Consider the following 25,457-nt stretch of genomic DNA (forward strand, 5'->3'; position numbering starts at 1 on the left):
TTATGAGATGGAATAACTGAGGTACATGCGCAACACATGCTCCAAATTTAATTCTTACTAGACCATCTGAGGACTGTCCAGTGCCTGTTTGGACTAATATAATATGGTCTGGAACCAGGCCTGATACTCAGCATGCATATTCGACTTCTAAACTGATTGAAATCAGGCTCACACTTTGGAGCATGCGTGTAAGCAGCCCATTTTTCAGGCCAGGAGGTCTCACCATCGAACCTTCAGGGCTTTGTTCATGGATCCTGTGAACTGCGAATAAAGACAAACATACTGAAAGGACAAAATATTCCTGGATTACAGACTAGTTATGAACTTCATACTGTTGCTGGCTAAGCTAATGCCTACTTTTCAAGCTGACTGACTAGTGCTTCCATCTGGTTTGTTATTGCAGAAGAAAGTTTCAAACTACACAGTATCTGACCAAGCAGATATGGCATGCATTCACATGTTGGAATGCAAACTTTTATTTTTTTTATGTGGGAGCATAAATTATGAGCTATACTTTGGCTAGCATGTGAACAGATCTATAAGCTACTGAAGACTTTTCCAGATTATAAGTGAATTATTCAGAGAAACCTGTAAGAGAACTAATAAAAATATCCTGTACCTAGTGATATTCAACTTTGAACACTAAAACAATACAAGCTGATGGAAATTTCTCCATATTATAAGCAACTACTAAGGTATTACTTTATTTCAATTTCCGAGAAACTTCTGGGTAATCGATACAAATGATTATGCAAACTAGTCAATTTTTGTTTCGTATTATATGCAATGCGTTTTCCAACTATGAACACATAAACAATACAAAATTCATCTAAGTCTCCCAGTCAACGCTGATCTCATCCACGAAACAGGTAATAAAAATTTATGAAAGTCAACTGTAAATAACCAAATAATATATATGATGCATCAATATCAGCCTTTTTTAGATCAACATCAGTATCAGCCTTTATCATCTGCAATAGAGGAACTTGAGATAGCATTGGCCTTCAGTTACCAAGTTAGAAAGACAGCTCCATAGGAAGTAGCTACCAAAGTATCCAACCATGAAAGAAGCACCAATTCTGATGATTCTCATCACCTTCCAAGTGGCGGCACTATCTGCAACCTCTTCCGGGCTCTGCATATCGTTGCCAGGATGTCCTGACAAGTGTGGCGACGTGTCAATCCGCTACCCCTTTGGCATCGGCAATGGCTGCGCTGCAGCTAGCATGAACAGATACTTCATCGTCGACTGTAACAGCACCTTCCACCCCCCAAGACCAATGGTCGGTGACCCTCCAGCGACAGCAGAGATCATGGACATATCCCTGGAGCACGCTGAGATGCGTGTTTACGGACCCATCAGCTACAACTGCTTCACGTCGAACACCACAGTGATGGACAACAACACCGGTGGCTTTGACCTGGTAGATACGCCGTTCATCCCCTCAACCACCCGCAACCGCTTCACGGTCATCGGCTGCAACACCATGGGGATCATTGGTGGCTATACACACAGCAACCCCGACCTGTACGTGGCCGGCTGCTACTCCTACTGTCAGGGCATCAACAGCACATCCAATGTTGCCCCATGCACTGGGAAGGGCTGCTGCGAAACCACAATCACCCCAAACCTCACCGACTACGCAGCGCTCTTAATCATCAACCAGAGCAGTGTATGGACATTCAACCCATGCTTCTACGCTATGCTTGCAGAGGTTGGATGGTACAGCTTCAGGCAGCAGGACCTTGTCGGGCGTCTTGGGTTCATCAAGGAGAGAGCCAAGAGAGGTGTGCCACTTGTCGCTGACTGGGCCATCAGAAATGGCTCCTGCCCAAAGGATGGAGCGAAGGCACCATTTGGATATGCATGTGTCAGTTCAAATAGCTATTGTGTGGATGCAATCAACGGCCCAGGGTACATGTGCAACTGTTCTGAAGGATACGAGGGCAATCCTTATCTCCCCAGAGGCTGTCAAGGTGAATAATGTACTCGTAAAGAATTTTTATTGATTTTGGAAATCATGATAAGCGACTGTCTGAAGAAACAACTCTATCCAACACATAAACTTCAACATTGCAAGCATAATTCAGTAGATTTTCATTCCTTATTAAATTTTTAGTTGGATTCATAGTATATCTTACATTTTGGCTTACTTAAGGTTTCCTGGTACTTCATATTAAATTTGAAATTATGTTCAGACATAGATGAGTGCAAGCTGCATAAGCAAAACCCCAATTATGAAGAATTATATCCATGCAAAAATGGGGTATGCCGCAACATACCAGGAGACTATGTGTGCAAATGCGGGATAGGAAAAAGATCAGATGGCAAAAATTCTGGATGTCGACCTGTGCTGACCCAAGCTGAACAGGTGGTGATAGGTAAGGATGATACCCGATAACATAGTATTTCCAGGCTTTTAATTGAGTTGAAATATCTCAAAAATCATGCTGCAGGTCTCAGTGTTTCTTCAGCTGTGGTGATAGCACTGATATGCATGTTGGCCATGAGATTTCAAAGAAGAAAGTACAGGAAGGAGAAGGATGCGTATTTTAGAAAAAATGGAGGTTTGAAATTATATGATGAAATGAGGTCAAGGCAAGTGGACACCATTCATATACTTACAGAGAAAGAGGTAAAGAAAGCCACAGAAAACTACAGCAATGATCGAGTTATTGGCTATGGTGGTCAAGGAATGGTTTATAGAGGAACTTTAGATCATGACAAAGAAGTTGCCATAAAGAAGTCCAAAGTAATCAACGACAAGTTGCCATAAAGAAGTCCAAAGGAATGGTTTGAGTAGGCAATGTTGGGCAAAAATTAACATCATGATCAATGACAGCCTTGAATTCCCCCAGATGATTACAGCAGCTAGATGTAACTTTGGAAAACCTTTCTTCTTTGAAGTTTTTGCCACAGTTTGCTGGAATATTTGGAAGTGCAGGAATGGTCTTATCTTTGATAATGAAACACCTTCTGTTAGAGCTTGGACCTTTTCTTTCAAGAGGGACCTCTTCCTCCTTTCTTACAGAATGAAGGATGATCTCAAATCCTCCCTTTTAGCCTGGCTAGACGATCTGTAGTTCCTTTGGGCTATGCCCTGGGCTAAGCCCTTTTGTACATTCTTTACCTCTATCTTGTACATATATTTCTTTAATATATAAAATTTACTGTCGGGGCCTCCCCTACAGTTTTCAGCTCAAAAAAGATGTTTCAGCAGAAGAAGCTCCGTGATATATTGGACGCTGATATAATAGAAGATGCGGTTATGTTGGTGCTCGAGAAACTAGCTGAACTTGCCATGCATTGTTTGAACCCAATAGGAGATGAGAGACCAACAATGAAAGAAGTAGCAGAGCGCTTACAGATGTTGAGCAGAATGCAGATGCAGCAAGTTACCACACCAAATCCTATCAGGATGCATTACACTTATGGAGAATTGTCAATGTCTATACCGTCTGGCGGGATGAAATACCAGAGCAGCGACACAGCCAAATTGGTCTTAGATGTAGATCGTCTATGATGATTATTATTTACATCTCTCTTTGCCTGCAGATGTAATAGTGAGCATAGTTTCTTGTAAAATTGTAAAACATCTTTCAAGATCACTATATTATCCTTTTACGCATATATGTTAGTTCATGGTCTCTAAGACAACTCTGTATGTGTGTGCACATAGTTGGTTGATATTCATCGGTTATGCCTTTATATACAACACAATGCACGTTTCTAGTGGAGTACAATTTCTTCAAAATCTATCAGCTTTATTTTATGGTTCAAATTAAAAATTACTAGTACATGTTGAGATCTACTTATTCACATTTATGATGTCTGACTTCGCATTACACATCCAATTAGCAGGGTTACGGGTTACCATATTAGAGCATGTCTAACAGGCCCCGTATTTTTTCCCTCTTAAAACGCGAGTAGAGGGCCCTGTATTCACTTTTCGCCGGCCGAAAACTCGTCCGAGGAGTTTTCGACCCCTCAAAACAGGGTTTTTTTTTTGACAAATTGGATATTAGAACCAACACAACATTCACATAAAATAAATGTTTTACATCACACAATAATCGTCATAATTATTACAATAATGTTTTTCGGAAATGTCAACAAATGTTCTAATGGAAGAATTAAACAAATAACAAATATTTCACACATACAACAATAGGAAATGAATGTTTCACACATACAACAATAGGAAATGAATGTAATAACTCATTGGCCATGCAACTGCCAATGGTGATCAATCAGATCTTGGGTGAGCTGGTGATGAGTCTCGGCATTTTCAATGCCTCGATGAGCTGCAAGAAAAGCTTCAATCCGATCAGGGTTCCTCTCGGGCTGCACTCGGGTGCCAACATTGTCATAGAAACATGGCAAGTTCAAACCTCTTTCATCTTCAATGATCATGTTGTGAAGAATCACACAACATGTCATGATATCAACAAGAGTTTCCTTGTCCCAAAACCTTGCAGGACCCCGGGCAATTGCAAACTTTGCTTGCAAGACACCAAAAGCTCTCTCAATATCCTTGTGGCATGCCTCTTGATTTTTGGTGAAGCAAGCTTCTTTTCTTGTCAAAGCCTTGTCCTTTTTCTCTTTTATGGACTTGACAAGGGTTGCATAGTTAAGGTAAATACCATCTGTGAGATAGTACCCCATGGTGTACTCATTATTCATAACTTTGTTGGTGCTTCACCCTTAACTAGTCTTCCAAACAAAGGGGATCTATTCAAGATGTTGATGTCGTTGAGTGTCCTCGGCAGTCCAAAAAAAGCATGCCAAATCCATAAGTCTTGAATGGCCACAACTTCAAGAACAATGGTAGCATCACGGCTTTTCCCACAATACATTCCATGCCATGCTTTTGGACAATTTTTCCATGTCCAATGCATGCAATCCAAACTACCAAGCATCCCCGGCCACCCCCTCTTTTCATTGATCTCCATGAGCCTTTTTGTATCTTCCTCATTTGGAGCTCGGAGATACGTCTCTCCATACAACTTGATCACCATCTTGGCAAACATACACACGCAATCCGTGGTTGTTTGTACACCAATGCGAAGGTACTCATCGGTATAATCTGCCGGTATCCCGTATGCAATCACCCTCATTGCGACAGATATTTTTTGATATGGGCTAAATCCCATGACATGGGCAGCATTTCTTCTTTGGTTGAAATAATCGCAATTAGCCTCGCAATCTCTGACTATTCTCTCGAACAAAGTCCTACGCATTCGGTATCTTCTACGGAAAAGGCGGGGAGGATAGGTCGGTACCTCGGCAAAATAATCTTGCATTAGTTGTTCGTGGCCGAGTGCGCGGTTCCGCGGAATGCACATACGCCCCATCACGGATCCTTTCCGCTGATCCAGCAGCTTGGCGCGGTCCTCCATGTGCTTCATGCCGAACAAGAGCAGCATCATCTCCGTCTCGTCGTCGTTGAGCAGCTCGTCGAGGTCCGAATCGTCCGAATCCGACGAGGACCAATCGGTGGACGTCGCGTCCAAATCCGCCATGTGCACATCCTTCGAAGCCATCTACCACGGTGAAGCATGCATCAGCCCCAAACACCTCCATTTTACCGGCGAGAACGAACAAGAACGCGGCGGAATACTCACCGGCGAAAACGGCGGAGAAGACTGCGGCGGGGGTGCGGCGGCGCGCGCGGAGGGACGCGGATCTTCGGTGGGGGTGCGGCGGAGGTGCGGCGGGCGTCGACGCAGCTCGGCGCGGCTCGGCGGGCGGCGGAGGGGCGCGGATCTGACGGATTCCGGCTGCGGCGCGCGGGTGGCTGCGGCGCCGCGCGGGGGAAAACGGGTGGGGGGAACTGAAATGTCCGCGCGCGGTTTCGGAAATGGGATACTGGTTTGGCCCTCTATCGCCGCTCCCACCCCGCACAAGTAGGGGTCGAAGACCCGCCCCGTAATCAAAAACAGCAAAAATCGAAGCGGGCGTCGTTTTTACGGGGTTTGCTAGACAGCCGGGTAGAACCCGTATTCCGACGGTTATTATACGGGTTTGGCCCTTTTAAGGGATCTGTTAGACATGCTCTTAGTCCCTATAAAAGGGGAAAACCTTGGGAATCCTCTGGTTAAACCGAGAAAGATTCTGATAAACAAACACCTGTGATTTAGCCAACCAGCTTGAATAATTTTCTCGCATGTTCCACACATTACGAAATGGCTAAGCATTACGGGTAACCGCAGCAAGGCAGCAGCCATGACCAAATGGACGCTACAGTAGGTGAGAAGAGATGATTTTACCGCAAATCTAGACAGAGCCCCGTGCGCAGGTGCATCATTCATCCATCTCGATCTCTTCTTCGCTCCTCCGCCTCGCCGATCCAGCCTAGGGCGGCAGATGGCCCCTTACGAATCCCGGTGGCACCGCGGTTGGGCAGCGGCGCCCGCTCGCCCTTCGACTTGGAGCCGTGAAGAACCTCACGTCGCTGCTTCCGCAGCAGCAACCATCCCCCCTTAACGGGATCTGACGCCTTTGCCGCCGGCTGGAGCCGATCGAATGGCAGGACTGAGGCGTGGACGAGACTGTAACAGCACGGAGGCTAAGGGTGTGTTTGGTTGAGCTGTAAAATGTAGAAAAGCTGCTGTGAACTGTCAACTATGGAAAAACTGCTGTGAACTGTCAACTATGAAAAAGCTGCTGTGAACTGTCAACTGTGGATTATCTAGAAGTTGGTTGGTTGTAGCAACTATGAACTATCCATCCCACCACAAAGGCTATAGATGTATCGACTTGTCCTCCTGACGCATCCTAATCTCACGCCATGTTACGTTCGATGAACATACGTTTCCTTACGCATCCACCACACAACCATCCACACCACCTGCCACCCTCGCCCCATAGACCCCCACTTCCTCCCAATCCCTCCCACCATATCCATGTCGGCACCACCACCTCCCACTCCACCCCCTGCCGCGGCAGAGAATTCTGCCGTCGCGAGCCCATGGCAGCATGCCGCCACCACTTCTCCTGCCGCGGCAGCCGCGACAACCCCTTCTCCTGCCGCGGCAACACTTTCTCCTGCCGCGGCAGCACTTTCTCCTGCCGCGCCTCCACAGCGGCCTCCCACCGCTCTGTCTCCTGCCGCGGCAGCACAGCGGCCCAGCTTTACTCATGTGTACACTCACCGCCCTCCGGTGCCGCCACCCTCTACCTTCTTACCACCACCCATTATCCATCGCACTCGTAGCACCACCGGTAAACTCCCACCTCCCGTCGATAAACTAAATCTCTCCGCCACCGTCTCTTCCCCTATTCCTCACAATTATCTAGTTGCCCTTCGTGATCCTTCCTGGCACCAAGCCATGCAGGAAGAATATGACGCTCTTATCCAAAACCAAACCTGGACTCTCGTCCCTCCCCCTCCCGGTGCCAACATTGTAAGTGGCAAATGGATTTTCCGTCACAAATTTAATTCCGATGGATCTCTTGCTCGTCACAAGGCACGCGTGGTTTCACACAACAACCTGGCATTGACTTCGATGAGACTTTCAGCCCCGTCGTCAAACCAGCCACCATCCGCGTTGTTCTCTCTCTCTCGCCGTATCTCAAAATTGGCCTATTCATCAACTCGACGTCAAAAACGCCTTTCTTCACGGCAATCTTTCCGAAGAAGTCTACAGCCAACAACCCTCGGGGTTCATCGATCCCTCTCGTCCCACTCACATTTGTCGTCTCCTCAAATCACTCTACGGTCTTAAACAGGGCCCTCGGGCTTGGTTTCAACTATTCACTACCTTTGCTCGTTCAATTGTTTCCTTGAATCCAAATCTGATAACTCTCTTTTCACTCTCCATCGCGGTTCCGACATCGCTTACCTACTTCTCTATGTCGATGACATTGTTCTCACAACATCCACCACTTCCTTTCTCCATTCTATCATTCACACTTTCAGCCGCGAATTTTCCATGAAAGACCTCGGACCTCTTCATCATTTTCTCGGCATCTTTGTCACTCGTCAACCCCATTCTCTTCACCTCTCTCAACGACAATATATCATTGACATCCTCCACCGTGCCGGCATGAGTGACTACCATCCGTCCTCCACACTTGTCGATACCAAAGCAAAACTTCCTGCCTCTACCGGCCAATCCCTTTCTCTACCGCAGTCTAGCCGGCGCTCTTCAATACATGACTCTAACTTGGCCTGAAATCTCCTACGCTGTTCAACAAGTTTGTCTTCACATGCACGATCCCCGTGAACCCCACCTCCTCATTGTCAAACGAATCATTCGCTACCTCAAAGGGACTCTCGATCACGGTCTTACTCTTCACTCCTCCACCTATCACTCTCTCATTGCCTACTCGGATGCTGATTGGGCAGGATGTCCAGATACTCGCCGGTCTACGTCAGGGTACTGTGTGTTCTTGGGTGACAACTTGGTCTCTTGGTCATCTCGCCGACAGCCCACCATGTCACGCTCCAGTGCTGAGGCTGAATACCGTGTTGTTGCTACTGCCGTTGCCGAGACTTGTTGGCTCCGTAATCTTCTGCAGGAGCTCCGGCGTCCTCTTGACAGTGCCACGATTGTCTACTGTGATAACTTGAGCGCTGTTTACCTCTCTGCCAACCCAGTCCAGCATCAGCGTACCAAGCACATCGAACTTGATATACATTTTGTGCGTGAGAAGGTGGCTCTTGGTGCTCTGCGTGTGTTACATGTACCCTCCTGTTCCCAGTTTGCTGATATCTTCACTAAGGGACTACCGCGCGTCTGCCTTATTTCACGAGTTTCGGTCAAGTCTTCACGTCGGCGAAGCACCGAGTTCAGACTGCGGGGACGTGTTAGGGAGACATCCTCCCTCGGCTAACTAGGACTAGTTAGGGATATTTCTTGTGTAACAATACTTGTAAAACTTGACTTGTACTTCAAGTCCTTGTGCATATAAATAGAGACAGAGGGAGAGGAGGCGTGCCATCGAGCAGCCCATTATTGCAATGATAATCCGTAGCAACGCACGTGCATTCAACTTGTCAAACACATATTCGACATGAATTACAACAAAATGGAGATTTCTCTACTCGCGGGTTGGAACTTAGCAAGGCTGCAATATGTACACGTATAACTCAACTGAGCAGTCTGAGCTGAACATTAGAGCATCCCCACTCGTTTGGGCTCCCCACGCCCAAATCCGGCGAAATTTTCGTCCGGATTGGAGGAAGATTTGGCGTGGGGAGGCCCATTTTCCCAGCCGCGAGCCCAGGATGGATGCAACGTAATACGACGAATTCAGACAAAATAGACGAATTCGTTCAAACATAAGCGAAATTTAATGATATTTAACATATAGAGGCGAGTTCGTACATAAATAGGCCGAATTCGTACATATATTTGAATTCGGCGATTGGCAAACTAATACTAAAACTAAAAGCGGCCTCCTACATGCCGAAATGGCGGTAGAAGGTCGTGTAGTCGCCGCCGTCGTCGTCGTCGCTGGAGCCGGCGTCGTCCTGGGGCGGCGGCGCCTCGTACCAGCGGCTCGTGCCCTGGCCAGCGTCGCCGGCGCGTGGAGGCGACGGCCGGTAGATGTCGTCGTCGCTGCTCTCCTCGAGCTTGATCACCTCCCTGGGCGCGGCGTTCCGCGAGGACGACGCGTGCGGCGGCGCGGGCGGCGAGTTGTCGCGCGGCGGCCGATCCAACATCCGCCGCCGTCGCTCCGCCTCCCGGCGCTCCCTGGGGCCGCGCTGGACCACTCCAGCGGCGTCGATGGGGAGGCTGTTGTCGGCGGGCACTAGGTCCTTCAGCGACCTGGCGATCGCCTCCGCCACGCGGCGTCCTCCGCGCGCTTCGCCTCCTCCTCGGCGAGCTGGTTGGCGGCGGCCGCGGCGGCCTGATTCTTCGCCGTCTTCCTCTTCCGCCCGCGTTGCGGCGAGGAGGGCTGGTCGCGGATGACGAGCGCGCCGCTGCTGCGCCCTCTGGTCGGCGGTGGAGACGCCGGCTCCTTCTTCACGGTGGCCGGAGACGGCCACTCCTTCTTGACGGTGGCCGGCGTCGACCCGCCGGACCTAGACGCCGATCTCGAGCCCGACGACGAAGAGGACGGCGCCATCCTCCTCGGTATCCAGGAACTACCGTGCCGGCGCGACACGGTAGCCGCCACCGGCGGCGGCATCCCCAGGACAGGGGAGTTCCCGTCCTCGATGTGCGCGAGCACATTCTCGAGGGTGCGGTTGGGCGCGCTCCACCATCGGCGGCGGCCAGCGGCGTTGTTCCTTGCCGGAGGAGGAGGAGGGCCGTCGTAAGCGGCGAGTTCGCGTTCGTACCTTCGCCGGAAGAACGCGATCCACGCTTCGTGGTTGTCGGGGAAGAAGCGCGGATCCGCGCGCTGCTCGTCACTGAGAGTGGCGCGCACCTCCTCGATCGCCGTTTCGAGTGCGCCGCCACCCGTTGGCGGCGGCGGGATCGGCACGCCGCCTGCGCTCAGCCTCCAGCCTCCCGGCGCGCGGAAGTCCGGCGGCGCAGGGTAGCCCGCCGCGTGCAGGAGTCGCCCCTCCCATTGGTGGAGAGAGCGGCGGCCGAAGCCGTTGTTGGCCGCACCGTCGTTCGCCATTGCTGGTTCCTTCGAGTTCGGGGATGATTTGGGGGAAGACGAGCGAGGAGGTGAATGCGGGGCAGCCGGGGTAGTTCGGCGATAAATAGCGGTAGGCGCGCATGAAACCGAGGCGACGGCATTAACTCGCCGCGTGGAAGCTACGCGTCCGGCGAATGCTGACCAGCGGCAGGCTTTTACAGCGCGCGGAAGACGATGCGATGAGGACGACGATCGGTGTCTCTCGCCGACAAGTTGGGGCCACCAGACGCGCGGGAACGTTTCGCGCGCTTTCGTTTCGTCCGGAGTCCCCGAGCGCGCCCCGGGGGGCCGGGGATGGCGTGGGCTCGCCGGATGGATGAAGGGCCAAATCCGGACGAAAACGAGGAACCGGGGGCGCGACTGGGCCGAATTACGCCGTCCGGATGGAAAAAACGCTCGCCGGGGGCCTCGACGGGGGCACAAGTGGAGATGCTCTTAGTTCCCCCCTTTCCTTCATATTCTTCGATTTCAGTAAGTATCATCCGGCAGCACATGGCACCTTGCCAGCAGCACAAGCTGAAAATATGTGATGCCAGGGAGTTAAATTAAGAGGCTGGAAGACATTTCAGATGGCATGGCACTGGCGCTTATTGCCACCGTTCTTTTGAACAACAGCAGCCTTACGACAGGACGCATTCTTCAGGCACAACTGTTTCATTTGCTAGTGGAGCGACGGCTTGGAGCAAAGTCTCCTGCGGTCCCTGTATCTGGTACTAACCAAAAGAAAGTTTCAGATTTCAAGAAGAATAAGTATTCCTTAGCGGCACAGGAAAATGATTTTTTTAGATCAAAATGATTTTTTTATGTGGTGGAGGATCTGGCATCTGCGGAACAACATAATTTTTGGAGATGGTAAATGTACTATTGAACAATCAGCTAACTTTATCCAATCGTATTTAGCCTCCTTTTTGCAGATTTCCTCAAACAACAATGAACCAGATGTTAAACGAAAGAAACCTGTGGCACTACTGGATGATGGTGAGACCAAACAAAAGAAAGAAGCCAAAGAAATATGGAGAAAACAAGAAACTGGTTGGGTAAAATTAAATGTTGATGCAAGCTTTATTGAAGAGAAGAATCTGGGAGCTTGGGGAGCTGTTCTTCGTGATAAGGAGGGTGTGGTCATCCTCAGTGCCTGGGGTGTTATCCCCTACTGTAAATCGGCAGACATAGCTGAGGCTATTGCTTGCTTGGAAGGATTAAAAGCAAGCATGTATTATGTTGCTGGCCCGCTCATCATGGAGTGTGACAATGCTATGGTGGTCCAAGAACTGAAGGACAAGAGGAGCAGCAAATCTGCTATATCAGGGATCATAGGCGACATAAAGAACTTGATGTCTCTCTTCATCGATCAAAATTTTTGTAAGATCAACAGGTCTGCCAATTGTGTAGCGCATAATCTAGCTAGCTTTGGTAGAAGAGAGGGAAGTGAGGGTGTGTTAAAGAATGATGTTCCTCCTTGTGTGGCTGAATCGGTTCAAGTAGATTGTGTTGGCGTTTGTAACAAACATTTGGTTATATGAGTAATACACACCCGTTCAAAAAAACTGATTTTAATAATAGCATGTAGTTCCAAGATAGAGATAAGGATGATTACAGTGCAGTAGCTGCAGCAATAAAATTGTAAAAAAAAAAAAGGATAGGCAATATATTTACATGTACCAACACAGTTTAGGATATATTATCTTGCAATAAAATTATAAAATTACATCACCCTGTTTTGGACTTATTCTTATGAAAAGAATGGAAAATGGGCTGTATCACAGTTCAAAAGAGATAATGCAACACAAAAAAAAACCAATAGACTTTGACTGGCAATGTACATTGTTGATGCATTCAAGCAAAACAGACTTCACATCAACCTCATATTGACATAAAGATGATATCAAGAAGTCCCATTATTCTGAGCAAAATAGAGGACAACTTTATCCAGAGATTATCGATTGGTTACCTTAGTTTTTTCAAAGCCTCTTAGCTGGATTTTTGGCCCATAACGAAATTCTGACCTCCTATCATCGGTTCGCAATCAGATCAGATATCAGTAGGTACAGAGATCCTAAAAGTAAATTATGAACGTGAGGACAAGAGTGGAAGGGTAGAGGTACCTACTATCACATCAGGGATGTGAGCAATCTTGTTCCATTCAGAAGTTCCATGTTTTGTGATCTTCTTCTCCAGGTCTGGATGGCAGCCTGAAACAAAGAGCACCTTCAAAGAGGAGGGCAAATAGGCAAGTGACTGGAGTTGCCCAACATCAAATAGGCATAATGTCTCGAGAGAGCAGAGGTCTTGCATGCTTGGTGGAATCGATTTTAGTGAATTTGATTTGTATATAACTAGGTGTTGGAGCGCTGGACGGTTCTGTAGCAGCCATCGGTCAGGTAACCTGTCCATCGCTGACACACCACTAATGCGCAATTTTTCAGTGCGGCAGAGACTCTTGAGCGGCTCAACAAGCAGCAAGGACGGCAGATCTATGTGAAGAGTAGTTATCTGCAGTGACTTGCTGGGCTCCACCAGATAAGCTTCTTCATCACCTCGAGTTACCAAGGACTGGGCTGCCTCCGCGAGTTTACTGCACCCAATGATACCTAAGAGTAAGAGGGATGAAAGTAATCCGAGCCCTCCCAAGGACGAGAGGTTCTTGCATCCCGCTATATTCACAATCTTTAGCGACCTGAGACTTTTGAACACATCCGCTGAGGGGAGAGACACCAGGCTCGAGCAGTTCTGCAGCTTCAGCATAGATAAGTTTGTGAGCTGTTGCAATGACCCAAGTACTAGAAGTTCTTTCATCTCATCAAATGGTATGGATGCAGATCTCGGACGTATACAATCATCGTCATTTGGGACATGGAGAGCACCCATGTTAAGTTTTTGCTCCAAAAGGCTCCCTTCCAGTGAGGCTAAACATGGACAGCCCGTGATAATTATCTCAGTCAATTTAGAGGATTTGGACTTGATGCTCTCACTCGATATCTTGCCAATCATAGGAAGTTTGGTTAGCCAAACACCTTTTATTTCCAGTGATACTAGGCTTGGAGGTAGAATAGGTAATTCCGTCAGTTTTTGGCATTCAAATATTACCAAAGAGACAAGGCCTTGAGGTAACACTAACTCCGTGGAGCTACTACTGGAAATATCACATGGTCTACCAATCTGCCGTAGCTTAGGAAGGTCTCTCAACATTAGAAGCTTCAGCAATACTAAATCGCCAAGACATGGAAGGTATTCCCAATTTGTGCAGCTTATCAACTTGAGTGATAAAAGGGTTTTGACAGAACGGTTTTCAATCCAAAATGGAATTTTGGGACCATCGTAACCCTGAATTCCCAATACCTTAACATTAACATGTGGCTCAAGGTGGTCAAGAACTAAGTCATCTGTCATGATTTGATTAGGTGTCGACCACTCTAGAAATAACTCGTTGAGATGCTGTTTCTCCTTCAGCTTGGCATTCTTAGCTTCTTCATAATTCTCAACTTTCTCAAGGCTCTTAACTTCCAGTGAACGGAGCTCTCTTAAGTTCCTGATTGCACTTATTTTGTTGCATATTCTTCCTCCTACCTGGTAATTACCTAATTCCTGAAGAGATGTGAGCCTACTTATACCGAAATTACCAAATCTATCCTCTCCATAGGATACATACCGCAGATGTTCAAGATTCCCTAAATATCTCTCTTCATATGTTCCAACCTTCAAACCAAATTGACAGCAAAGTACCAACAAGTGATACAGTTTGGCAACCCCACATATCATGTCTGGTGATATTATGCGCAAGTCGATATAGCGAAGATGTTTCAGTTTACCAATCTTGTCAGCAAAACGGAATGTGTTCCACAGTTTTGAACGGAATAGGCGCAACGACTTTGAGCTCTCAACAATCATTTCAAGTACACAAACTATATCACTTTTAACCTTGATATCATCATAAATAATAATACTGCGCAGGTTTTCAAAATGGGAGATTTTCTTGACCTCATCAGCAGAGAAACTGTGAATATTGACAATGCATAGGTGTCGGACTGTAGCCTTCTCATCTTTAAGCTGAACAGGATGATCAATTCTTGCACATTCACCAGTGGAGACATTCCTTGCTAATTCATGCATCAAATCATGCATTACATAACTTTCTTCTTGTTCCCATCCACGAGCCTTGGATTTCAGATCAAAGAATGATTTTCTAGTTAGCTGAGCCAAGACTTGTTCTGCAGTATCCACCGAAGTTTGAGTGTCACTTGCAGGCTGTGAGATCAATCCTGAACCAATCCACAGTTGCACCAGTTCTTTCTTTTGAAATGCATAGTCCTGCGGAAATATGCAACAATACCGAAAGCAAATCTGCAGCTCTGTTGGCAGGTGGTAGTAGCTTAATCTGAGAACCTTCATAATATCATCTTCAGTTCCTTTAAAATGTTCCAATCCTTGATCCAAGAATCTGCTCCAATTTTCAAGCGTTGTATTGCCTTGCAAATGCTCACCCACGACCTTTGTTACCAAGGGACATCCTCTCAGCTTCTTTGCAATTTGTCCTCCAGTTGACTTCAAATGTACATAATCTCCTGGGTTCAGCCCGGAAAAGGCATGATGTATGAAGAGATCGAGATTTTCATCTTCTTCCAGTCCTTGTAGTGTTAAGCACTGATCTCTTTGGACTCCCATCACCTTTGCAGCCATGTCCGCTACAGATGGCATTCGGGTTGTCAACAAAATTTTGCTCCCAGTGTTCAATTTCCTCAGAGGAGCAAATAACTTCTCCCATTCATCTCTTCTCTTATCTTCCCAAACGTCATCCAAAACTAGCAAAAAATTGATAGACTTTAGTTTCTCTATGAGATCTCGCTGTAGTGGTTCCAAATGATCAGCGCTTGGTTTTACGCCTGTAGCACATTCCAATATTTTATTTGTCAGTGATGCTGCACCAAAGCTGGTAGATACAGTAACCCAGATGACCTTAAAATACTTCAGTACCTGATCTTGCTCACATATGCTCTGAGCCAAAGTAGTCTTTCCCATGCCACCATGACCAACCACTGAAATAATAGGAATACTGTTGGTCCTCGTCACCCCAGTTTCAGCTAATTCAACTGATGTGTTAGCCAGCCATCCAAGAATCTGTTCTTTCTCCTTTTCTCGTCCAACAAAAATGGTTGCGCTTAATATAGAACCAGTCTGGCGGTCATTGTCAACAAACTTCTGCACTTGCCGCTGGCTGCTGGTACAAACTCCACTGAGATGGCATGCGAGGTTGAGGAATCTGACAACACCTGCAGCAGCCTTATCTAAGCCGTCCACAGATTTCATCAGTCTCTTCAGAGTGTCCCGGTGAGTAATTTTCTTGAGAGTTTTGTTGAGAACAGGGACACCCTTAACAGATCTGAAAAACTTGTACTTCATCTTACCAAAAGGAGAACCCCAATCACTAACCTTTCGCTCCTTGGCCTTCTCTTCTAGCTCGTAATATTCAAGCTCGTCAACGGCGTCCTCCGCCGCCTCGACCGCGTCCCTGAGCTGCCAGAGCCACGCATCCAGGGCGCTGCTCTGCTCCCTGACACGTTCCGGGCGGACAACATCGAAGACCGCCTGGATCTTTGGCATGGCCAGCAAGAGCCGATTCTTCACCTCATCCATGCCTTCATATTCCAAGTGTTTGTTGATGTAGCTGAAAGCCTTGTTGACCAAGAAGGATATGGCCGGAGTTGCCACAGACTTCCCTGCAAAAACAAGTGCAGCAGAGGTAGCCATGTTTGTAGATGGATGCTCCTTTTTGTGTGTGTTCGTGTGAGAGTAGTGGCTATGTGGTGTGGAGAGGGAAAAATCAATGGGTCATAGTCATGAGCCAAGTCGTTGCTAACAAGAAGGGGGCCAAAGTTCAAGGGGAAATTTCCATGGTCTCCATACATCTAGAGTGCAGGGCTTGTAGTGCGCCAGCAGTACAGAAACATATACCATGAAAATTAGCCAGATCACAGGTCGATTTGTACCTTCCTTCTTTGCCGTTCACACTAATCTTTTTCCTATATTAGTGCCATTTGAAAACAGTTCAATAGTATGTTCAATGTTTGGAGATTTTGGAGCATCAGAACTGCAGTGTCTAGATAAATATGATCTCACCATGTTTATCCAAGGAACTTTTGGCTACCTTGACCTTGGGATTTTTTTTATTTACCACCTGTCTGACAAAGGTGAAATCTATAGTTTTGGGGTTGTTGTCTGGAGATAATTACAAGAAAGAAGCTATATACAACGACAATTTTAATGAAAACAAGTCACTATCTCGTAATTTTATCTTAACGTTCTACCAGAGCAAGCTCAGAAATATTGTAGACTGTGAACATCAAGTAAGTAATGGTTGTAGAAGATTACTGTACTGTAATATTCTGGACTGTGAACACCTGTGATTTTGTGAGCCAGTTCAATAGATTTGGATTTAGCAGACTAAACTGCAGCAAGCCAGCAATCATGACCAAATGGAAAGTACATAATAAGTGAAATAATAGAAGATGAAGCAACGGAAGTAGTACCATGCGGCGGACCATTTGCCCATTTCCAACAGTCGCCGATCCGATGATGTCGCCGTCGCGGCCAACCGAACGGCTCCGGCAGGCGCGAGTCCTCCGCGATTCCGCCTAATTCCGCGCCGTCGTGGCTTCGTCGCACGGCCACGGTTCGGTCGAAGGAGCCAACGCACGCAGCCACCCGCCGCGTTAAGCCGTTGCCGGTGGTGGCCGGAAGCTCCGCTGCAGGACGGCGACGCCGACCGGAAGCGAGGGGGAACCTGAAAGCGTATTTCGACTTGTTATTACAAGTGCAGGCAGTCGTAGTTTCTAAAGCGTAATCTTGACTTGACGCTTCTTACATGCGATCTGTGTTTTCACCTCCGGTGGTCTTTTAACACTTAGCAAACATTTCTGTTTACACTTTTATTGTGAGAAATTGAAGCGATCTCGTCTTTTTTTTTAATTAAAAATCATATTTTTGAGTTTCAAAAAAATCTGAAAACAAATCCACACATAGTCAATGATGTATCTCACAAACCCATGTGAATTATCAATTTTAAATACATTATATTCTAAGCTACATAAAAATGATCAAAATGTAGATCCAAGTAGTACATTTTCATATCTCCAAAACATATCAGATTTTCTCATTTTTTCTTGCAAAAACTAATAAGAATTTTGGGTTGAGATTTTGCGTGATTGTGAGATGTATCACTGGAAATCTCGAGAAATTATTTTCAGATTTTTTGATAACTTGTGATAATGTATTTTATTTTTTAAAAACTGGCTAGAGCATTAGAGTTTGGGAGCCAAAAACACTTTCCGAAGAAATTACTACTACTCCCCAGTTCAACTACTGTAGGACCTTCTATCTGATTCGTATCTAGTTTACTATTAATATATAGATTCACTCATTTTTAGTAACTATCTAGTTCATTTTCAAGTGTCTAAATGATGTTATATTTACTAACAGAGAAAGTACTAAAATAGGATGAAGAAAACTGAAAAAAATCACAATGTGCACGGTAAACCAAGCTTATTTGTTTTCATCTGAATTTATAACCAGACCTGCTAGAAAAAAAACAGAATATTGTAAGAAATTGAAGTGATATCCTCTTTTTAAAAAAAATCAAAAATTAAAATTTTGTATTTCAAAAAAATCATAAAACAAATCCACATATAGTGATTATCTCACAAACGTGTACATTTTAAATACTTTATATTCTGAGCTACATAAAAATGATAAAATTGTAGATCCAAGTAGTACATTTTCATATCTCCAAAACATATCAGATTTTGTCATTTTTTCTTGCACAGAATAATAAGAATTTTGGGTTCAGATTTTGCGTGATTGTGAGATGTATCGCTGGAAATCTCCAGAAATTATTTTCAGATTTTTTTGATAACTTGTGATAATGTCTTATATTTTTTTTAAAAACTGGCGAGAGCATTAGAGCTTGGGAGCCAAAAGCACTTTCCAAAGATTACTACTACTCCCCAATTCAACTATTGTAGGACCTTCTATCTGATTTGTATCTAGTTTACTATTAATATATAGATTCACTCATTTTTAGTAACTATCTAGTCAATTTTAAAGTGTCTAAATGATCTTATATTTACTAACAGAGTGTTGGCGTCCGAAACCCACCGGCGAGCTACGGCTGGCAACACGAAGAGCCGGGAACAACCTTAGGGCTGCGGCTGGCCCTGGTCCCTCCGAGCGATGGCCCGCAAAGCTCCTGGTACACACGTCCCGATGCTGGTGCAAGGGCGTGCCACCTGATCTATACCTGATCAGGAAGGTGATGGATTTGCTTCGCTAAGTTTCCTGCATGGCATACACGTAAACATTAAATACGAGCCTCGATCGGCTCTCAGGTTGTCCTGTGAATCGGCTCAAGGAGCCGATCCACCCATGGTTCGTATGAGGTCTACGATCACATGGTGGTCCTGCTTGATCAATATGTAGCTAAAACGACCTAAGACGATTTAGGGTTTTCACCACATAATCGGAACATCCTACTCGTGATTGAGCCTGGCAGCTACGCACGGTGATAATAAACCGACCCTAGACAAGGCCTAAAAACCAACATTAAGTTGATCCCCGGAACATCTTGTCTAGGGTTAACAAACTACACCCTACGTACCACTGGATCATTCAACCCGTTTGTAAGGTCTAACTATGCAGATATTAAACTAATCCTTGAAGAATCAAGGAGCAATCATAACGGATCGGATCTACTAAACAATGATCAAGCAAGGTGCCGCCCTTACACCTAAGAAAGGCGTAAGGACGGCTAGACGTCTAAGGTTTGCATGGACGGAAGCATGTAGCACGGTAGAACAATGCTAACCCTAACACATCTATGATAACTACGTTGCTCGCCATCAAAAAGGCTTCAGTACGAGCAACGCATGAACGACGAATAAACGTATACTGCCTAGATCGCAAGATGCGATCTAGGCAGCATGATGCTTACCCGGAAGAAACCCTCGAAACAAGGGGTCGGCGATGCGACAAGATTGGTTTGTGATGAACGTGATTGTTGTTTCTCTCAATAACCCTAGATACATATTTATAGTCCGTAGACTTTCTAACGTGGGAATAATCCCAACCGTGCACGAGCCGAACTCTAACTAACCGACACGTATCCTACTAGATTTACAGATACAAGGGCAAACTAGCCCAAACTTCGTATACCAGGCCGGTTCACGTATTTCTTCCATGTATATTCTTCAAGCCCAATCTTGATCGCGGCCCACCTCTGACTTGGTCAAATTCTGGTGATAACACATGCCCCAATCACTCTGCTTTTCCTTCGTCGGGTCATGTCGTGGCAGAGCAAAACCGTCGCAGTATCCTTCATCATGATGCCCTGCCTTCTCAACTTCTCCGCGTGATTTGACCGTTGTTTTCTTTTTTTCTTTGGGCACCACCTCCTCGGAAACTGCTGTGGCATTAAATCTCCACTATATCCCCTTTATTTAACCGCTCTGAACAGTCCGCCACTTCATCCCCTTGCTCTGTTCTGTCCATCGGCACCCAAAAATTCCCAATCCAGAACAATGTCTTCCTCCTCTTCCTCATCCACCTCATCGGACCTCTCCTCCCAGTCCTACTCCTCTTCGTCCTCCTCCAGCTTGTCGGTATTCTTCGATTCTTCCTCATCTCGCGAGCCAACGCCGGAGTGGGACCCGGTGGCTGCTCAAATGGCGGCGCACAACAAGCGCGCCCCGGAAGAGTGGGACCAGGAGGACCACGCCTCCTCCGTTTGGTCCGAGGACGACAAGTCCTTGACCAGCGGAGACGAAGAGCTCCAGTTCCTCGCCGATGGGGAACTGGAATCGGAGAGCGAGGATGACTCGTTCTCCTGGGACGGGTACACCTTCTCCGAGGAAGAGGAGGAGGAAGACGACGACACCGAATCCCTCGAGGATTACCCGCCGGCGAAGCGGTTCCGCGCCGGGTCAGATGATGATGACGACGACGACGACGTCGACGATGAAGATGATGAGGCCCCCCCTGGGGGCCGCTGGAGCAGTGACGAGGAGCCCGCCGGCAGCAGCGCCGACGAGAGCTCCGACGACGACGAGGGCAGCAACGGCCCGTAGACTAGGATCTACTAGTATAGGCCTAGTAGTAGTAGTAGATTGGCCAATAGGCCTTTCTTTTGTTCTTCCTCCCTTGAGCAATCGGCTCTTTCTTTGTAAGAAATCCTTTATTAATGAAGAAATATTCCCCAATTAATTTTGCTTCTTTTCGATTTTGCCGATTGTCAAATGAAGTCGCTGCACAAAGAGCCGATGGCAGGGCATCGGCTTATGCCATAAACATGCCTTAAGGCCATAACAATTGCCTATTCACACGGTCAACATATCCAATTCGTGTCCACACCATCTCCCGATTTCAAACGCGCAGATTCAGCAAATCCAACGGGAGAATCATCTCAGATGCCATGTACTCTGGCATGAAACCAATCTGTTAATCCGCTCCATTGAGTTTGTTCTGTCTAGAGTCGATGGTAATGCATCGGCTTTTTCATTATTCTAAAGTCGATGTCCATGCATCAGCTGTACTGATATCTATATTTCTCAAGTCGATGTCTGCGCATCGGCTATGATTTGTATATAATTTTTTTTACTGGCTGATTTCATGAATCGGCCCCCATACTCATTTACTGGTCATCCCACATGCTTGGGAAATATTTCTTGAGATGTTGACCGTTGACAGCTACTGGGAACTTAGCACCGTCCAGCTGCTCCAGCATGTATGCATTACCCTTCAAAACCTGGACGACTTTGTATGGACCGTGCCAATTAGGAGACCATTTGCCATATGCTTTATCCTTGGTTCCTAATGGCAACACTGCTTCCCATACTAGATCACCAACTTGGAACTCCTTTGGTCTCACCTTCTTATTGTATGCACGAGCTACCCTGGCTTTATTCTCTTTAATCTTTTCCAACGACCAAAGTCTAAGTTCCGTTGCATCCTCAATAGTGTCACTCATCAGAGCTGCAAATTCTTCAGCTGTTAGATCATTCTGAAACGTGACACGTCTTGATCCAGCCGTAATTTCCCAAGGCAATACGGCTTCCTGCCCATAGACGAGCTGGTAAGGCGAAGTCTTTATGGCTCCATGGCATGACATGCGGTAGGCCCACAAAGCTTCTGACAGTGTCTCATGCCAAACCCTAGGGTTCTCGTCAATCTTCCTCTTGATCAGCTTGATCAGGCTTTGATTAGACTCTTCAGCTTGCCCGTTGGCTTGAGCATAGTATGGAGATGATCGGATCAGCTTAATCCCCATGTCATCGCAGAATTTTCTGAATTCTTTAGAAATAAAGACCGAACCTCCATCGGTCGTGATTGTTTGGGGAATCCCGAACCTATGAATGACGTGTTCTTTGACAAATTTGATAACATCTTCTGATTTTACCTTCTTCATAGGGATGGCCTCCACCCATTTGGTGAAGTAATCTGTAATGGCCAGGATCCACTCGTGGCCTTTGCTTGACGCGGGATGGATTTTGCCGATCATATCCATGCCCCAACCTCGGAATGGCCAAGGCTTGATGATGGGATTCATTGCCGATGCAGGTACCATCTGAATTTTCCCGAACATCTGACACGCTTGGCATCCCTTGTAATACTTGAAGCAATCTTCAAGCATAGTGGGCCAATAAAACCCTGATCGTCTAATCAGCCACTTCATCTTATGAGCCGATTGGTGAGTTCCACAGGCGCCTTCGTGCACCTCATGTAAAAGCCGATTAGACTCAGTTGGTCCCAGGCACTTGAGTAGTAACCCTTCCAACGTCCTGTAGAACATGTCATCTCCTATAAGGACATATTTCATGGCCTTGTATCTTATCCGTTTAGGTGCCCCCCGAGCCGAATCCTTCAAGTAATTGAAGATATCGGCTCTCCAATCATCCTGTTCCAGGAACTGCACCTGAACTTCTGACCCATCTGGTATGTCCTTGTACCCTGACGCCATTTGCGCGAGATCATTGGCGTCGGTATTCTGAGATCTTGGGACCCAATTGAAATTGATATACCGAAAATGTGTCATCAGCTCACGACATTCCATCCAATATGGGAAGAGCGACTCACTCTCGCACTTGTATTCGTCCGTTAGCTGGGAAATCACCAACTTCGAGTCTCCAAAAAGCTCCACCGCTTCTGCCCCGGCTTCCAAAGAAGAACTCCGAGTCCCTTGCATACTGCCTCATACTCAGCGACATTGTTTGTGCAAGGGGTAGATAGTCTGATGGAGAAGGAGTATGTTGCCCCCCGAGGCGACACGAGCAGAATGCCGATGCCACAACCATCGTCACAAGCCGATCCATCGAAGAACATAGCCCATGCACGTATAGATAGTGCTGCTATATTAGTATTGATCCGTTCAGCTATGAGATCGGCCAACGCTTGTCCTTTGACTGCTTTTGCAGGCTGATACCGGAGATCAAAATCCGATAACGCAAACATCCACTTACCAAGTCGGCCTTTCAAAACAGGAGCCGACAGCATGTGCTTGACAACGTCTGACTTGCATATGACGATGATTTCTGCCGTCAAAAGGATGTGATGGAGCTTGGTGCAGGTGAAGAACAGGCAGAATTTGACCGAGTCAGAGGTGGGCCGCGATCAAGATGGACTTGAAGAATATACATGGAAGAATTACGTGAATCGGCCTGTTATGCTGAGTTTGGGCTAGTTTGCCTTTGTATCTGTAACATATTAGGATACGTGTCGATTAGTTAGAATTTTACCCGTGCACGGTAGGTGCACGTCTAAGTTAGAAAGTCCCCTGGACTATAAATATGTATCTAGGGTTTATGAAATAAACAACCAACGTTCAACCAACCAAATCAATCTCGGCGCATCGCCAACTCCTTCGTCTCGAGGGTTTCTACCGGTAAGCAACATGTTGCCTAGATCGCATCTTGCGATCTAGGCAGCACAAGCTCCACGTTGTTCATGCGTTGCTCGTACTGAAGCCTTGTTGATGGCGAGCAACGTAGTTATCATAGATGTGTTAGGGTTAGCATAGTTCTTCGCGTAACATGCTATCGTAGTGCAACCCTTGCATATCTAGCCGCCCTTACACCTATCCTAGGTGTAGGGCGGCACCCCGCTTGATCATTATTTAGTAGATCTGATCCGTTACGGTTGCTCCTTGTTCATCAAGGATTAGTTTAATATCTGCAATAGTTAGGCCTTACAAAGGGCTGGAGGATCCAGCGGCACGTAGGGTGTCGTTTGCTAGTCCTAGACAGGATGTTCCGGGGATCAACCTCGTGTTGGTTTTTAGGCCTTGTCTAGGATCGGCTTACGATCACCGTGCGTGGCCGCGAGGCCCAATCCTGAGTAGGATGATCCGATTATGCGGTGAAAACCCTAAATCGTCGTAGATCTCATTAGCTTTATCTTGATCAAGCAGGACCACCATATATTCGTGCACCTCGTACGAATCATGGGTGGATCGGCTCCTTGAGCCGATTCACAGGATAACCTGAGAGCCGATCGAGGCTCGTATTTAATGTTTACGTGTATGCCATGCAGGAAACTAAGCGAGGCATCTCCATCACCTTCCTGACCAGGTATAGGTCAGGTGGCACGCCCTTGCATCAGCATCGGACTTGTGTACCAGAAGGCTTTGCGGGCCGTCACTCGGAGGGACCTCGGCCAGCCGCAGCCCTAGGTTGTTCCCGGCTCTACGGTGTTGCCCGTCGCTGCCCGCCGGTGGGTTTTGGCAGCAACACATTCTGGCACGCCCGGTGGGACAAGCTTCTACATCAACCACATCGTCATCTACATCTGAGATGGCGGACGGCACGCCAGTCACGTACGAGGATCTGACCGACGAGCTCAAGAAGAAGTATGACGAGATGAAAGTCATCCTCGAAGCCGACCTCATCGGCTCTTTCCACAGAACCCGTTCACATGGCATCAGGTGGAAGGGGTTCTCGCCTAATGGTGCACTAGATGGGATAGACCTCTCTGCCCCGTCGGAAGAACGCACCAGGTCCCTGCGGCAGGAGATCAACTACTTGGTGGCTCACTCGCTACACCGCCACTCTGAGAACCTGGTCAACACGTTGGAGCGTGTCGCTCTTCGCGTGATCCAGGAGATCATGAGGCACCAGTACTCGCCGTCAGGACCAGCTCTCGGGACGCATCAAGGAGAGTTGCCACTCCAGTCCCGTCCACCGCTGCCATTTGCGTTGGCAGCACCAGAAGTGCCGACTTCACCGGCATTCGTCGTCTACAAGATCGGTGGTGACCCTAGTGACTACCAGTTCTTGCTTGAGGCGCCTAAGGAGATCCCTCACGGGTACACGTGCACGTATGTGCCAGATTGCGGTAACTGGGCGCTCACAAACCAGGCCACAACATCAGGGACTTCTGGGAAAACAGGAGGGACGTCGGCAACAGATCTTGAGAAGCAGACGTAGCTAACTAAGTACGCCACCCCGACGAACCTCCAGAGCTCAGCTCCTGCAGTTGGCTCAGAGCTGGAAAAGCAAACATGGCTGGCTAAGTACTCCACCCCGGCGAATCTTCAGAGTTCAACTCCTGCAGCCCGACAGCGGATCAGATCGGTACCATGCGAGAGATCAGTTCGGCATGGTGCCGAAAAGGAGGGCAATCGGCTATTCCAAGCCGTACCCTGACGACTACGAGATGATCCCGCTACCACCTAAATATCGGCTCCCTGATTTCTCCAAATTCAGTGGATCAGATGGTTCCAGCTCCATCGAGCACGTAGGCCGATATTTGGCACAACTAGGACCGGCCTCAGTGTCGGATCAACTACGCGTGAGGCTCTTCTCACAGTCCCTCACGGGAT

The 25,457-nt window shown here is 47.2% G+C and overlaps 2 protein-coding genes across 9 annotated transcripts; one reads left to right on the top strand and one right to left on the bottom strand.

Moving 5' to 3' along the window:
- Positions 1-1,061: 1,061 nt before the first annotated feature.
- LOC139831458 (wall-associated receptor kinase 2-like) lies at positions 1,062-2,777 on the top strand. Its single transcript, XM_071820736.1, has 3 exons — positions 1,062-1,977; positions 2,200-2,382; positions 2,458-2,777. The coding sequence occupies exons 1-3, from the start codon at positions 1,062-1,064 to the stop codon at positions 2,775-2,777; spliced, it is 1,419 nt and encodes a 472-aa protein (XP_071676837.1).
- LOC127298584 (putative disease resistance protein RGA1) lies at positions 1,659-17,409 on the bottom strand. 8 transcript variants are annotated; one of them, XM_071819810.1, is made up of 3 exons: positions 12,706-17,114; positions 12,552-12,609; positions 1,659-1,969 (listed from the first exon to the last, which is right to left on the bottom strand). In XM_071819810.1, the coding sequence occupies exons 1-2, from the start codon at positions 16,343-16,345 to the stop codon at positions 12,572-12,574; spliced, it is 3,678 nt and encodes a 1,225-aa protein (XP_071675911.1). In that variant the 5' UTR covers positions 16,346-17,114; the 3' UTR covers positions 1,659-1,969; positions 12,552-12,571. The 8 variants fall into 8 exon arrangements, with proteins under 8 accessions (XP_071675911.1, XP_071675913.1, XP_051184397.1 ...); XM_071819812.1 differs by having other exon boundaries at positions 1,665-1,969; positions 12,710-16,021; XM_051328437.2 differs by lacking the exon at positions 1,659-1,969 and adding an exon at positions 11,172-11,307.
- Between the last annotated feature and the right edge of the window lie 8,048 nt (positions 17,410-25,457).

Source organism: Lolium perenne, chromosome 5 (genome assembly GCF_019359855.2).
Source record: "Lolium perenne isolate Kyuss_39 chromosome 5, Kyuss_2.0, whole genome shotgun sequence".
Lineage (NCBI taxonomy): Eukaryota > Viridiplantae > Streptophyta > Magnoliopsida > Poales > Poaceae > Lolium > Lolium perenne.